Source organism: Salvia hispanica, chromosome 4, assembly GCF_023119035.1.
Source record: "Salvia hispanica cultivar TCC Black 2014 chromosome 4, UniMelb_Shisp_WGS_1.0, whole genome shotgun sequence".
In the NCBI taxonomy this organism is placed as follows: domain Eukaryota; kingdom Viridiplantae; phylum Streptophyta; class Magnoliopsida; order Lamiales; family Lamiaceae; genus Salvia; species Salvia hispanica.
Genome location: NC_062968.1, coordinates 17,980,971 through 17,993,666, shown reverse-complemented (window position 1 = coordinate 17,993,666; position 12,696 = coordinate 17,980,971). Strand labels below are relative to the sequence as shown.

The 12,696-nt window shown below is 32.7% G+C and overlaps 2 protein-coding genes across 3 annotated transcripts; one reads left to right on the top strand and one right to left on the bottom strand.

The window, feature by feature from the left end:
- Nucleotides 1–390: 390 nt before the first annotated feature.
- LOC125219153 (SH3 domain-containing protein 2-like) lies at nt 391–3,508 on the top strand. 2 transcript variants are annotated; one of them, XM_048121043.1, is made up of 11 exons: nt 391–521; nt 1,268–1,387; nt 1,520–1,589; nt 1,671–1,822; nt 2,076–2,177; nt 2,294–2,494; nt 2,570–2,632; nt 2,721–2,873; nt 2,949–3,023; nt 3,103–3,260; nt 3,302–3,508. In XM_048121043.1, exons 1-10 carry the CDS (start codon nt 462–464, stop codon nt 3,217–3,219), a joined length of 1,113 nt encoding a protein of 370 aa, XP_047977000.1. In that variant the 5' UTR covers nt 391–461; the 3' UTR covers nt 3,220–3,260; nt 3,302–3,508. The 2 variants fall into 2 exon arrangements, with proteins under 2 accessions (XP_047977000.1, XP_047976999.1); XM_048121042.1 differs by having other exon boundaries at nt 3,103–3,508.
- Nucleotides 3,509–8,259: 4,751 nt separating this feature from the next.
- LOC125218932 (B-box zinc finger protein 21-like) lies at nt 8,260–9,733 on the bottom strand. Its single transcript, XM_048120741.1, has 3 exons — nt 9,305–9,733; nt 8,894–9,205; nt 8,260–8,815 (listed from the first exon to the last, which is right to left on the bottom strand). The coding sequence occupies exons 1-3, from the start codon at nt 9,488–9,490 to the stop codon at nt 8,459–8,461; spliced, it is 855 nt and encodes a 284-aa protein (XP_047976698.1). The 5' UTR covers nt 9,491–9,733; the 3' UTR covers nt 8,260–8,458.
- Between the last annotated feature and the right edge of the window lie 2,963 nt (nt 9,734–12,696).

The following is a 12,696-nucleotide window of genomic DNA, read 5'->3' as shown; positions in this document are numbered from 1 at the left end:
TTTTAGAATTTTATAGAACAGTCTAGATAGTTTCTCATAGTAATCCAATGAATAGAATAATCTAGGCTTATAGTTTTAGAACAAATATTTTGACCATTAATTTAAATAAACTTTATATATATATAGCCAAAAGTACTAGAATAAATCAAAGTTATATATAGGTGGACAACAAAGACAAACAACATTCTATTAGCTAGAGATATTCGATAATAAAAAGTAAATTTAAGATATAAAAAGAGAGAAAAATTTATTAATCCTATTTCCTATAAATGAACTTGATCAAGATGATTAATCCTATGAACTTGATCATCATCTTATTAAAGAAGATAATGATCTAGATGTTCTAATGATAATGTTGTACTTTAAAGTCGACAGAGTAGACACACTTTCAAATACTAATTTCAAAACCCCTCCAACACTGCAGCCATAAACTCTCTCTCTCTCTCTACTCGAATAATGAAATGGAAGCCATCAGAAAACAGGCGACGAAGCTCAGAGAACAAGTTGCCAAGCAGCAACAGGCACACATTCCTCTCTTACTCTGGAAAATTTACATTCTCATTAGTGTGTTAAATCTGTTATACAAATATACTAGCTATTACTCCTTAAACCCTGAGATTGTGTGTGTGATTCGACTCCAACAACGTATTTCAAATATCTTAAATCTCTATCAACATTATTTTGTATAAAAATGTTCAAATCTTTTTCTTATTCTTTTCCCTTTTTTGGGAGCGAATCAGAAATTTCGGTGACAAATGAGAATTACTTCGTTTGCTGGATGGAGAATGCCTTGTTTTATTTCACTATGAATTTGAATGATGTGTTTGTAATTGTACCTGTATATAATTCAACCAGGCTCTTTTTTCGAATATATTCGAAAATTTTCTGAATTAGTATATGATTTTTAGAGTAATGTGACTGGTCTAAGTTTTACTACTAGGAGTACTATTCTAGTCTTGTCCATAGAGTTTCTTTTCTTGTCTGGATAAGTCATTAGCCTTTTAACCTCCCTTTCCTAAATTACTTTGGACTACCAGCAATAGCCACTTGAAGAACTCTGTCTTAATTTGGTAAATGATATAGGGTTATACATATAGAGATGAATTTTGAAAGTTTTCCGATATGTGCATTGGAAAAAACTAGCAATTGTTGTTGTTCTACTACTTTATACAGTTTAATTTTTAAAAAACCTCTTTTTTCTGAATAATTGCTCTGTTTTCTGATGTTTCTTGTTGTTTGGGGGTTGGGCGTGTGTATTTTCTACTAGGCTGTTCTCAGACAATTCTCTGGTAAACTAAATGGTTCAGACAACATTGCATCTGATGAAGCTGAACTCCAGCAGCATCACAAGTTAGAGAAGCTGTACATATCCACTCGAGCTGCCAAGGTGATTAACCTTCATGTCACCTGTGCACAGTCACATTTGATGGCCTCTGCCTCTGTTAATTATTAGTAGTAGTTCATCTATTTGAATAATATTGATGTTTTTTGTTCTCCCTAATTGTTTGGTGCTTGCCAGCATTTACAAAGAGACATAGTTCGAGGCGTAGAGGGTTATATAGTAACTGGATCCAAGCAGGTTGAAATTGGTAGGTTTCTCCGAATTCTTTAGTGATGTTTCTCCATTAAGTGCAATGCAAAATCTTCCTTAAGGAGTTTAATCCTTGCAGGTACCAAGCTGTCAGAAGATAGCAAAAAATATACTAGTGAGAACACATGTACTAGTGGGAGTACTCTCTCTAAAGTGGCACTAAGTTTTAGTAGTGCTCGCGCTCAAATGGAAAAAGAACATGACTGTTATCTTAGAATACTTGGAACACAGGTTTTTTTTTCTTAATGCCCTGTCGTTTTTTGTGTTGTTGTTTGTCGTTGAATGTTTTGTAGATGGAATATGTTGAATAAACTGTTGTAGCACCTGTCGGCATATCAATCCTGTTATTTTGTCATGAAACATCAGTTGTCACAGAAGAGAACATAAGATGAAAGGATGTTTTGCCTTGTTTATTCCAATATCTATTTCTTGTAATTTCCGTTGTTTCCATCTGTATATTTTGATTTGATTAACCTTGCTGCAGGTTACAGAGCCGTTAAGGGCTATGGTTGTGGGATCTGCCCTAGAAGATGCCCGACATCTTGCACAGCGATATGATAGAGTGAGACAGGAGGTTGAAGCTCAGGTAACATCACTATAGGTTCTATACAATAGCCCCAGTTTTGAATACCGGGATCCAGCTATGCATCAAAGCAAAATATTGGGACTATCTCAACGTTTTATTTCTTTTGGCCTAGCCAGGCCATTGAGGTTGCCAGGTGCCATGCTAGGGCGAGGGAAACAAATAATAGTTCGGATATTACGTTAAAGCTAGAAGCTGCTGAAATGAAGCTTAATGAGCTGAAGTCGAATATGGTTACCTTGGGTAAAGAAGCAACATCTGCAATGGCTGCTGTGGAACACCAACAGCAGAGGTTAACTCTCCAGCGGCTTATAGCCATGGTAATGCCAACTCTGTCAAACCTAGCTTCTAGAAACAAGCATTTTTTACTTCTCACCTAATGCTTGTATACCAAGGTTGAAGCCGAGCGAAGTTATCATCAGCATGTACTACAGATACTCGATCAGCTTGAACAGGAGGTGATGTCCCACTGAGAGAATGTCTCTTTCACACACAATCACATAAAACAATACGTGACTCAGTATTTATAGATCGTGACATGTGCAGATGCTGTCTGCCCGTCAGCAAACTGAAGTTTCTCCAAATCCAGCTCGAGATACAAGAAGCAATCCGGCCCCTGCATATAATGAGGGTGAAAATCTATCTGCCTCTAAGCCATATGATGGGTCATTTGATGGCACGGATTATTTCTTAGGCGAGGTATGATCTACCACTATGTAGCTACATCATAACCTTAAATGTTTGTTGTTGTTGAACTCACCCTTCATATTGAAGGTCATCCAACCCTACCAAGCTGAGTCTGGTGTAGAGTTGACATTAGCCCTCGGTGACTATGTTGTCGTTCGAAAGGTCTGTTTTACCGTATTCAACTCTACTCCTATTTTCCGAACCTAGGAGGAAAAATTTAGTATCTTGTGTTTCTTTGCAGGTGACCAATAATGGCTGGGCCGAAGGTGAATGCAAAGGTGAGGCCGGATGGTTCCCATTCGAGTTCGTTGAGAGACGGGACCGTGTCCTTGCAAGCAAAGTAGCTGAAGTGTTTTAAGTTTTGAATCCCTTCCATGGCTTCATGGTTCTTTCATTAACATGAATCCCTTCCATGGCTTCATGGTTCTTTCATTATTAACATGAAACCACTTAACTCAGAAGGAAAAATTGATGGATATTTAGCTGATTTGTGTTATTCTATTTCTAGGGCAGGTGACACTCTAATTTAAGATAGAATTGACTGAAGTTAGGATCTTAGTTTGCCAACATAAAATATGTACTATTTGTATGATGTATGCAATTTATGTTATAAATGTTTGCTTTATAATCAAATTAGTGTGGACCCATACTGAGCTTTCTTTTATTGTTTGTATCTGCTGATTTGAACTTTTGGTGTGGAAAGTATCAGCCCATATATAAGCTGATTTACTTCTTTATGCAGTCTCACGGAAAGGTTAAAGACTAGTTACATAAATAAAGAAAATTATTTCTTTACGGTCAATGATACCAGTTCCAACAGTTAGATGCTGAAAACATTTTGTGTTGGAATGATTTCACATAGTACTTGCAAATCGAGCTAAGGAATTTGACATCATTTAAGGGGCGAAAAACATAATTTACGTATTTTATAGGTTTGTTTTTAATTTTCTAATTTTCGTTTTAGGGGAGTGATCAATTGTTAACTCATCATTTAATTGTTAACTACAACTAATTTAAGGCCATAGGATTTTAGAAAACGTGTGGTCTACAATTTGCCACGCGTAATTTTCGTTTTTATTAATTAAATCGAAAAAGATAAAAAATAAAAACTCCAAAATTTTTGATGAATTTTCTAAATATAATTTGACCTTCAATATTATCACTTAATTTTGTGACATGCAAGAAAATATCCTAATTCATGTTTTTATTATTAAAAAAAGTTTTTTATTCAACCTTCAATATTATCACTTAATTTTGTGACATGCAAGAAAATATCCTTATTTAATTTTTTATTATTAAAGAAAGTTCTTTATTCAATTTTAAAATTTTTTAATATAAAAAATTGAAGAAGCAATTTTACTTGCATGTCACAAAATTAAGTGATAATATTGAAGGTCAAATTATATTTAGAAAATTCGTCAAAAATATATTGTAAAGATATTTATAAAAAATATAAGTACATGATAAGTTTATTAAGAATATATACCCTTAAAGATATTGAGGGTATTTTTGTCTAGAAAAACTTGGAAATAGTAAAAAAATACTTCAAATGATATTAACTCATAGTTGATGGACCTCAAATGATATTTTCAAAGTTTACGGACCTAAAATGATACCTTGGCAAAGTTCGTGACCAAAAAAGATGTTCCCTCTATATAGTATGTTAGACATTTTTGCTTGTACGAAAAAATTAAAAAAAAATTGAATTTTTTTTCAAATTTTGACGTCGGAACATATGCATGTATAATATCGTTGGAATCCTCATGAAATTATCTTTAATTTGATATATGTTATCTGAATTTAAAGTTTTGAGATTTCTTTTAAAAGTTAGTTATAACTAAACAGGTAGTTAATTGACATTAATACCTCTATTGATAATTTTTTGAAATTAATCATATGGTCTTATTGACGTTTTTCGTTGATCGTATTGACATTTAGGGATTAATGATCTAAGTCATAATTTGAATATCTAATAGCTATTATTTAGTTGTAGTTAGCAATTAAGTTATGAGTCAGCAATATAACACCCCCCTTTTGTTTTAGAGTGAACTACATAAATGGTACCTGATCTTTCACTTTCGCACATAAATGGTACCTGATCTTTATTTTATATCGTTTTTGGTATCTATAAATCACATTTTTGGTACTCGATGCAATTTTGACCCCAAAATGCCCTCTAAACAAATACATATTTCCATTTGTATCATTAAAGTTATTTTGGGCATACAAAACTAAGTACCAAAAGTGATATTATAATTTTTTTCACTCATTCTTCTCACTCTTTATACTATTATCATTAATCAATATTAAAATTATTATTTTGATGTTATAAATTAATAATTAATTTATTTTTTAATATCACTCAAATATACTTAATTATAGTTATAGTTATAATTATATTTAATTATTGTAATAATATTATTATTATAATTACTAAAAACTAGTTGTAATTAATAAAATAATAATAATATAATTATATAAATTAATAACTAATTGATATAATTTTAATAAAAAATTTAAATTGTAAATTATATTCATAATGATATTAAGAATTGAATATTTTTAGTTAGGTGTTTCGACCATAAAATGAGTATAAAACAATTCAATACAAAATATTATTTTATATATGATTTCCTTTTGGGTTCTTGGGTTCTCTAGCCGCTTATAAATAGCAGGTGTTTTTATTTTCTAGATAGTTTAATTTATTAAGAATATTTTTGTTGTCAAAAACTAAGGTTTATTTAAATACTCGCCATTTCATCATCGGTCACTTTGGCCCAATGGTTAATTTAGAATGTATAATTGTCAAATTTGAATTCGTACTACAAACTATGAAATACTGTGATTAAAACATATGTACTCTCCTCTAGGAATTAAATCGTTTAGCTACATTTATGGGTGAGCACATTTTTCTAAACAAATATGGATTTCATTTGAACCGCCTACTTGTTGTATAGTTGAAATTAAGTTGGTCAATTGTTAATAATGATTTTTTTTTCTCCGTGCCTCTATCTATAATCCAATGTAAAAGGCTGGAAAATTGGTGATATCATCAAAGTGTAGTTTTGTCATTTTGTTTTCTTTTTCAAACAAACTAGGCGAATTACGCGACAAATTGAACATTGACTAAAGAATTGGATTAAATAATTACAATCTACACAATTAATTATTGTACAATCTCAATTTATTTACAGTTAATATATAATCGACTTAGATTCGTGTCACCATCTATTTGACTCTTTTATCAATCTATCTTTTTATTTTATTTTTGATTCGGTATGTCAATCTACCAATTAAATGCATGCGTTCGTCTATAATATTCGTGAAGGTCTGCGATGCTATTTATTTGGGCACTTTTTTAAAAGAATTTGATGTATTATTTCGATTCTTTATATAGGAGTAGTAAAAAATGTTGGTCGGTTAAGGGTAGTTGAAAAATTACACTTGATTGACGAATTACACGCAATTGACGAAGATAAAAGTGTGTTATTGGCGTTTTGTTGAGGAGGTTCACAATTTCAAAACATGCATATCACATTGTATTTGTGTGATAAAAAAAAGTGTTATTGTGAGAATGCTTTAACACTGATACTATTATTAAACAATGAACATAAACAGCAAATACACCCGTGTATTGAATATGAAATAAATCGCACTGAATATAAATAAATCGCATTGAATATAAAATAATTGCACTAGGAATATAAAAACTTCGTCCCCCTCTAGAAGCTGAACTCGGGTACGTCTTCATCCAACAAGAGAGATGCATCCATTGCTCCCAAGTTGAAGACGGGATTTGACATCAACATTCTCGTTAAATTTGCTAAATTAAACATGATTCATATTTGGGCTTTTGAAGCAATTGAAAGGATTCTCTTCTTTTCTTAGGCAAATATCGTAACATGATATTTATGACCATTTTTATTAAAAATAAATACATTTACAAATTAAATATCAACATAAAAACTGACCGCTTTGATTTATTACAAATACTAACATTTGACCATTTTCTTGATTAGATAACCCACGACATTATGCTTGTTTAACCAAGGGTAATTTCATGGATTCATTCCACGCATTTTAACTATATACAATGATTTTTTTAAAAATCTTGAATTTTCTACATAATATTATATGCGGGATATTTCATCTTAGATGTATCGAACTAGCTTTAACTTAAGTTATTTTTAAGGTTGAAAATTGAAATTTATGGATTCGCATGTTAAATTTCGGCACATAAATCTAGGGATATAGTTGGTGCAACATTCGATCCAATTGACAAAGACTAAACGAAATTAATGAATGGGAGACTTATTACTACAGCACCCCATAATTTCAAGTTGGTGTCAAATGGTCCCTCAATTTTTGATTTATCCCCTATTTCACTTAATTAGATGGATTCTTCATCTTTAATCTAATTTAACTGTGTGTGATTATGCTAAGGTCCACTGTGTGTATTGCTCACTCCAATAATTGCTCAACATTCACTGTATTTGCACACTATTTGCTGCTGTAAAGAAAGAGCATAAAGTGCGAGACAACACCCCCTTGCAAGGTTGGTTCTTCACTACTCGAATCTTTTATTATATTGATGCTTTTTGGGTAGTAAATCATTATCAATATATATGTGAGTCTTGCGATACTATATAATATACAACGAGATGGGCATAAACTTGATACCCTTGGCATCATCCTTGGCCTAGTAGCTTCCCCACTTTAATTTTAAAGTCAATCTTATCAATTAGTACTAAAATAAATATAATATTAAATCACCTATTCTAAGTTTCTAACTGCCTACTTTGATTTTTGGTTCTTCGAGGTTGATGACTAGTGTATTTGAATAAGAGTAATTTGTACATTGATTATAAACAAATTTTAGAAGATATTCATATTTTAAATTTCCCTCATATTCCTTGCAGTTTTTCTACTTTAAAGTTGATGAATTTTCCAATAAGTATAAAATAATGGTCCATTATCGAGGAGTCATATGTGATAAACTTATATAGGGACGAATTTTATTTATTTTGTTAGAAATAAATATTCAATTAGAATACATACAACTTACCAAGTTCCTATGTGGCAGTTTTTGCTGAAATTTGGATCATTATTCGAAGTGGAAAAGAAAAAATTCAAGTAAATAAACTTGAAAGAATCGTAGAAAGTCAATCTATCTTTAGCAACATGTAATTGATTCAGTAATCACACATTCATAATTCCATTCCAGAATGGTTAATTTCATCATTATATCTCCTTAAAAGTCATTTACCAAAATTGGAAATTTTCATTCTGAACATTCAAGTTTCATATTTTTCTTTCTCATGTGAAATTATTAAGAGAGTAAAACGACTAACTTTTTTAACTGTAACATTGAAACAGAAGGCCAACATAAAGTGAATTGTGAGTTGTAACATGTAATATAGTATTAGTAAATGCAAGAAACACAAGAAGATATTTACAAAGGGAAAGATAAAACAAAACACTAGAGCCCAAAAATCTGACAAATTGCAACGAGGAAAACTATAGAATACAAAATCTGAATTCAGATCTATGATTTTCCGGTAATGGGTTATAAAAAAGATTGGATTTTTATGGTAATTTCACCAAAATGTTTTGGATTTCTTGTTGAAGGCAGCAGCTGCGGAAGGGCTGATCTGTGGAACAGCGAAAGAGTTGTCGACGTCGCTTCTTTTTCTGTTGGATTTGATGCCATTTGTGGTAAATTCAATGAATGAATCTCTGCACCCATTTGCATTAATCCCTAATCCAAAGCCCACATTATTATGATTACTACTGTTGACTAGAAATGATTGATTTTGATTTTGATTTTGATTTTGATTTTGGTGCACTTGAACTTGAGGGACCCAAATTCCCATGTTTTCTGTTGGAAATCCACTCGTACAAATACTGCCGCAGTGGAGATCATCGTCCCAAAATGGCAGCACCAAATCATTTCCCTGAATTAACAAAAAGAAAAATTAAAAATCGAATCTTGAAATTAAATAGAAGGTGTTTGAATAGAAGTTGCAGCAGACCTTGCAGAAAGGGGAGGGGGAAGGGGTTGAAGAATCTAGAAGATCCTCGACGTGCCAGCCTGGCAGCGTCTCGATCAAGTACTCGGAAATGCTACTCGTTGCTGAGAAGGGCTCTTGCGCTGCCGGTGTTGTACTTGTACCCTTGGCTGGGGGAGGGGGCGTGTATAGGGCGGGAGAGGCGGAGAGGGTGACGCCGGTGAGGAGGAATCTGGTGTGCTTCTGCGTGTGTTGGTTGGCTTTGTGGATGGGGACGTCGCACTCTCTGCAAAGAATCGCTCTATCTTCTTGGCAAAACAGAAACGCGCTTCTCTCCTGCAAAAACAAAAATAAAAACAAAAACAAAAACGCGCTTCTAATTAAGTCAAGTGTCAAAACATGAATGGAAAAGGGGAAATTAAGGAGGAACGAAACCTGGCAGATATCGCAGAGGGAGGAGTGTTTGGGGGAGGGCTGGAGGAGGGAGAAGCGCTGGTGTTTGCCGGCGAGCTTGTTGGCGTGGTGGACGCGGTGGTCGCAGGAGGCGCAGAGGGAGGCCTGGTCGGCGGTGCAGTACAAGGATGCCTCGCCCTTGCCGCAGACGTCGCAGAGGATCTTCATCTTGACAAGAGAGAGACAAGGAAGGAAAGTGGGGGTGTGGTGTGGTGTGGAGATAAAAATATAACTAAAAGAGGGGAAGTGATGGGGAGGGTGGTTTATTTTATATATTCTCCCATTCCTACTATTACTATTGCTATTACTGCAAATCCCACATCATTTGTGGTTTGCACACGCTTATGCACTATATAGTGTTCGAATTTATAATCGCCAATAACTTCTATACCAAAAGCTATGGTTAGTGCCTAGTGGGAGAGTCTGTTTACAATTTATTGGTCTGGAACTGGAAGAGTATTTATGACTCCATTTCTAACATCGAATGAGTTTAATCCTTGTAGATTAGGAAGAAAATGATGGAATATTTATAGTGCTTCAGTGGGAGCGACTTGAATATCAGGGCATTAAATTGAAACCAAACGAGTTTTAATGCAAAAATTGTAAAGTAAGAAAAATATCTTAAGAAAAAATTGATTGGATTGTTCTAATAGTATGGAATGAGATTCACCTTATTAGAGAGAAAAATGTTTTCTTAAATATAATTGTTCTATTTCTAAGGGATATCACAAATTGACAACTGTGATCTATTTTTATGAAACGGAAGGGGTATCATTTTATTACAATTCCATTTTTCAGTTTCCATACTAACATTTTTCATTTTAACCGTAATACTCTAGTAGCATCAATCAAATTTCAAGTCATACTCCCTCCGTTCCTGAAAGTTTGTCTCATTTTTCCATTTTTGTTCGTCCCACAAAATTTGTCTTGTTTCACTTTTTACCATTTTTTGTAGTGGAACTCATATTCCACTAACTCATTCCTACTCACATTTTATTATAAAACTAATATATAAAAGTAGGATCCACATTCCACTAACTTTTTCAACTCACTTTTCATTACATTTTTTAAAACCCGTGTCGGGTCAAAGTGGGACCTCTGGATCATATTTTCATGGGGGATGTGCTCGGCATCAGACATCTTAAACATGATCACTTCACCTAAAAATTTGATGACTCAAGGTCATTTTGTGCGGGCAGATGTGCATTCGATGTTATTGCCGTCCCCTTGTCCTTCCTCTTTGCTACTATATGACCCGTGGAACGAATTTTGGATAGCGGGTGGCAGTGTGCCAAAACTCTCATCCGTAGAAGAGTTCATGTTGATTGTCTCGCCACTATCGTTGTTGTAGTTCCCTGAGGCATCATTTTCATTCTCTTGGGGCCACTCAAATCAAAATCACCTAAAAACTTCAGGCGATTCTAAACTATGACATAGATGTCGTAGTGTCTGACCTTTTTTTCCTTCCTTCGCACGAATATCATAGTATTCCCTCTGTTCCGCCTTAATAGAGTCGTTTCATTTTCTGCACTCATTTTAGAAAAAATAATGAAAATAGGTAAAGTAGAGAAAAAGAAAAGTAAGAGGGGGAATATTTTAGAGAAGAGAATTATAAATTAAACAAAATAAGAGGAATCGTCTAGTTAAATATCAAAACAAAATCAATCAAAGTCCAACAATTAAAACAGTAATAATCGCTTATTAAGACCAAAACAATTCACCAAGTTTTCATCTAATAATTGAAATTCAAACGTAATATGCAAAACCAATTCATGATGTTCATACTAAGAGATGAGCATAATCAAGTGCTTAAAAGTTTTAAAAGAACAAATAATCAAGTGCTTGATTATCACCGAACAAAACATAATTTCCAAGACAAAAAAGGTCATCTAAGAGGTGGACATCCTATTGTGAGCACTAGACATTGTTGCCATACTTGAAAATATTATAAACGTTAATTGAAATTTAAAATTAAAATTAAAACTACACTGAAAACATAAGATGATACCAATTCGAACACCGTGAATCTCAATTATGAATTAACCGATAATTGACCGATTCTAGTTCGGCTATTAGTTAAGTTCACCCAAGCCTATTATATATCATGAGATATTTATTGCCGTTTATAATCAAATCATTTTTTAAAGAAAAAGTTAAACGAATGTGAAAGAAAAAGTAAAACAACTAAATATAATATACATGCAAAGCAAGGGAAAAGGATTCACATTTATCTGCTCCTTTTAACTTAATTAGTAGCATCGACACGTTCATACATTAATGATTTAACTGGAATACTTATTTTACTTTTTACTGTTTATTTGCACTTCTAGGCAAAAATGATTCATTTTCTTAGGGCAATATGAGGAACATTCAGGTTGATTTGTTTTATTAAATATTATCTGTTCCAAGACCTATATAATTAAATACTACATTCTTGGTTAGTTGTAAAGTTTATAGAAGTGACTAGAAAAAACACCTCATATCCCTGCTAAATCGAGCTTAAAATATTTAAGCTGTTTCCCCACTTTCTTTAGTTTATAGTATTAAAAATTTATAATTATTCAAATCTGTCCAAAAAGGAAAGGGCCAATAAAATAATATCACATCATGGGATTTGGTTGGCCTTTGCTATACTTAATATATCTTCACGTCCCCCTCAGGTATCTGACTATTAGGATTATAGAATACAAATTTATTAATATTTCATATAATTTGTCTTTTCGTGAACATTCAAAATTTTAGATTCTTTTATACAGAAAGATGTGCTTTGGGCTCAATCCCACTATGTCTTCTCCCTTCTCTTCTGACCAAAAATAATTATATACTGTATTTATAGATTATTAAACACACATACAACGAATATGAGGAGTATATATTTACTGAAATACTACAAATCTACTTTAGTCCCTTTCAAACATTTTTAGACAAATAACTAAAACTGTTTTGGTATTGTCACAAAATATAACTTATAATTCCAATTTTAACTTTTTATTCAATAAATGACAGATTATAGTAATTATATTGTGCTCAAAGTTGCCCAATTGTCACCTTAGTTTCAACATTTCCTAAATAAGGTGCAAGAAGCTCAAATTTTTTTAAAAAGTCCGTGGTACTATAAGGAACAAAACAATTTCTTGTGACCTGATTTTTATTTAAACTTATATTTCAGAAACCAAATCTGATTTACTGACATTGGTGAACTCGATGAACAAATCAAAATAATTTATGAGATTGTATTCATGAGTCAGAAAAATAATTGTCACAATGCATGTTCTCTATCTTGTCTCTTCCCCTCTCTCAACAAACTGATTGAGGCACTAGCTAGTTTACTAAAACTTATACTCGATATATACTAGAGTAGTTAAATAAGGAAA

Excerpts from the sequence above, each read along its gene's own strand:
- LOC125219153 (XM_048121043.1), top strand. The coding sequence starts at position 462 with ATGGAAGCCATCAGAAAACAGGCGACGAAGCTCAGAGAACAAGTTGCC. Across the intron at positions 2,178-2,293 it reads GACAGGAGGTTGAAGCTCAG|GCCATTGAGGTTGCCAGGTG; the intron begins GTAACATCACTA and ends TGGCCTAGCCAG. Across the intron at positions 2,495-2,569 it reads TCCAGCGGCTTATAGCCATG|GTTGAAGCCGAGCGAAGTTA; the intron begins GTAATGCCAACT and ends TTGTATACCAAG.
- LOC125218932 (XM_048120741.1), bottom strand. The coding sequence starts at position 9,490 with ATGAAGATCCTCTGCGACGTCTGCGGCAAGGGCGAGGCATCCTTGTAC. Across the intron at positions 9,206-9,304 it reads CCCTCTGCGATATCTGCCAG|GAGAGAAGCGCGTTTCTGTT; the intron begins GTTTCGTTCCTC and ends TTGTTTTTGCAG. Across the intron at positions 8,816-8,893 it reads CCCCCTCCCCTTTCTGCAAG|GGAAATGATTTGGTGCTGCC; the intron begins GTCTGCTGCAAC and ends TTGTTAATTCAG.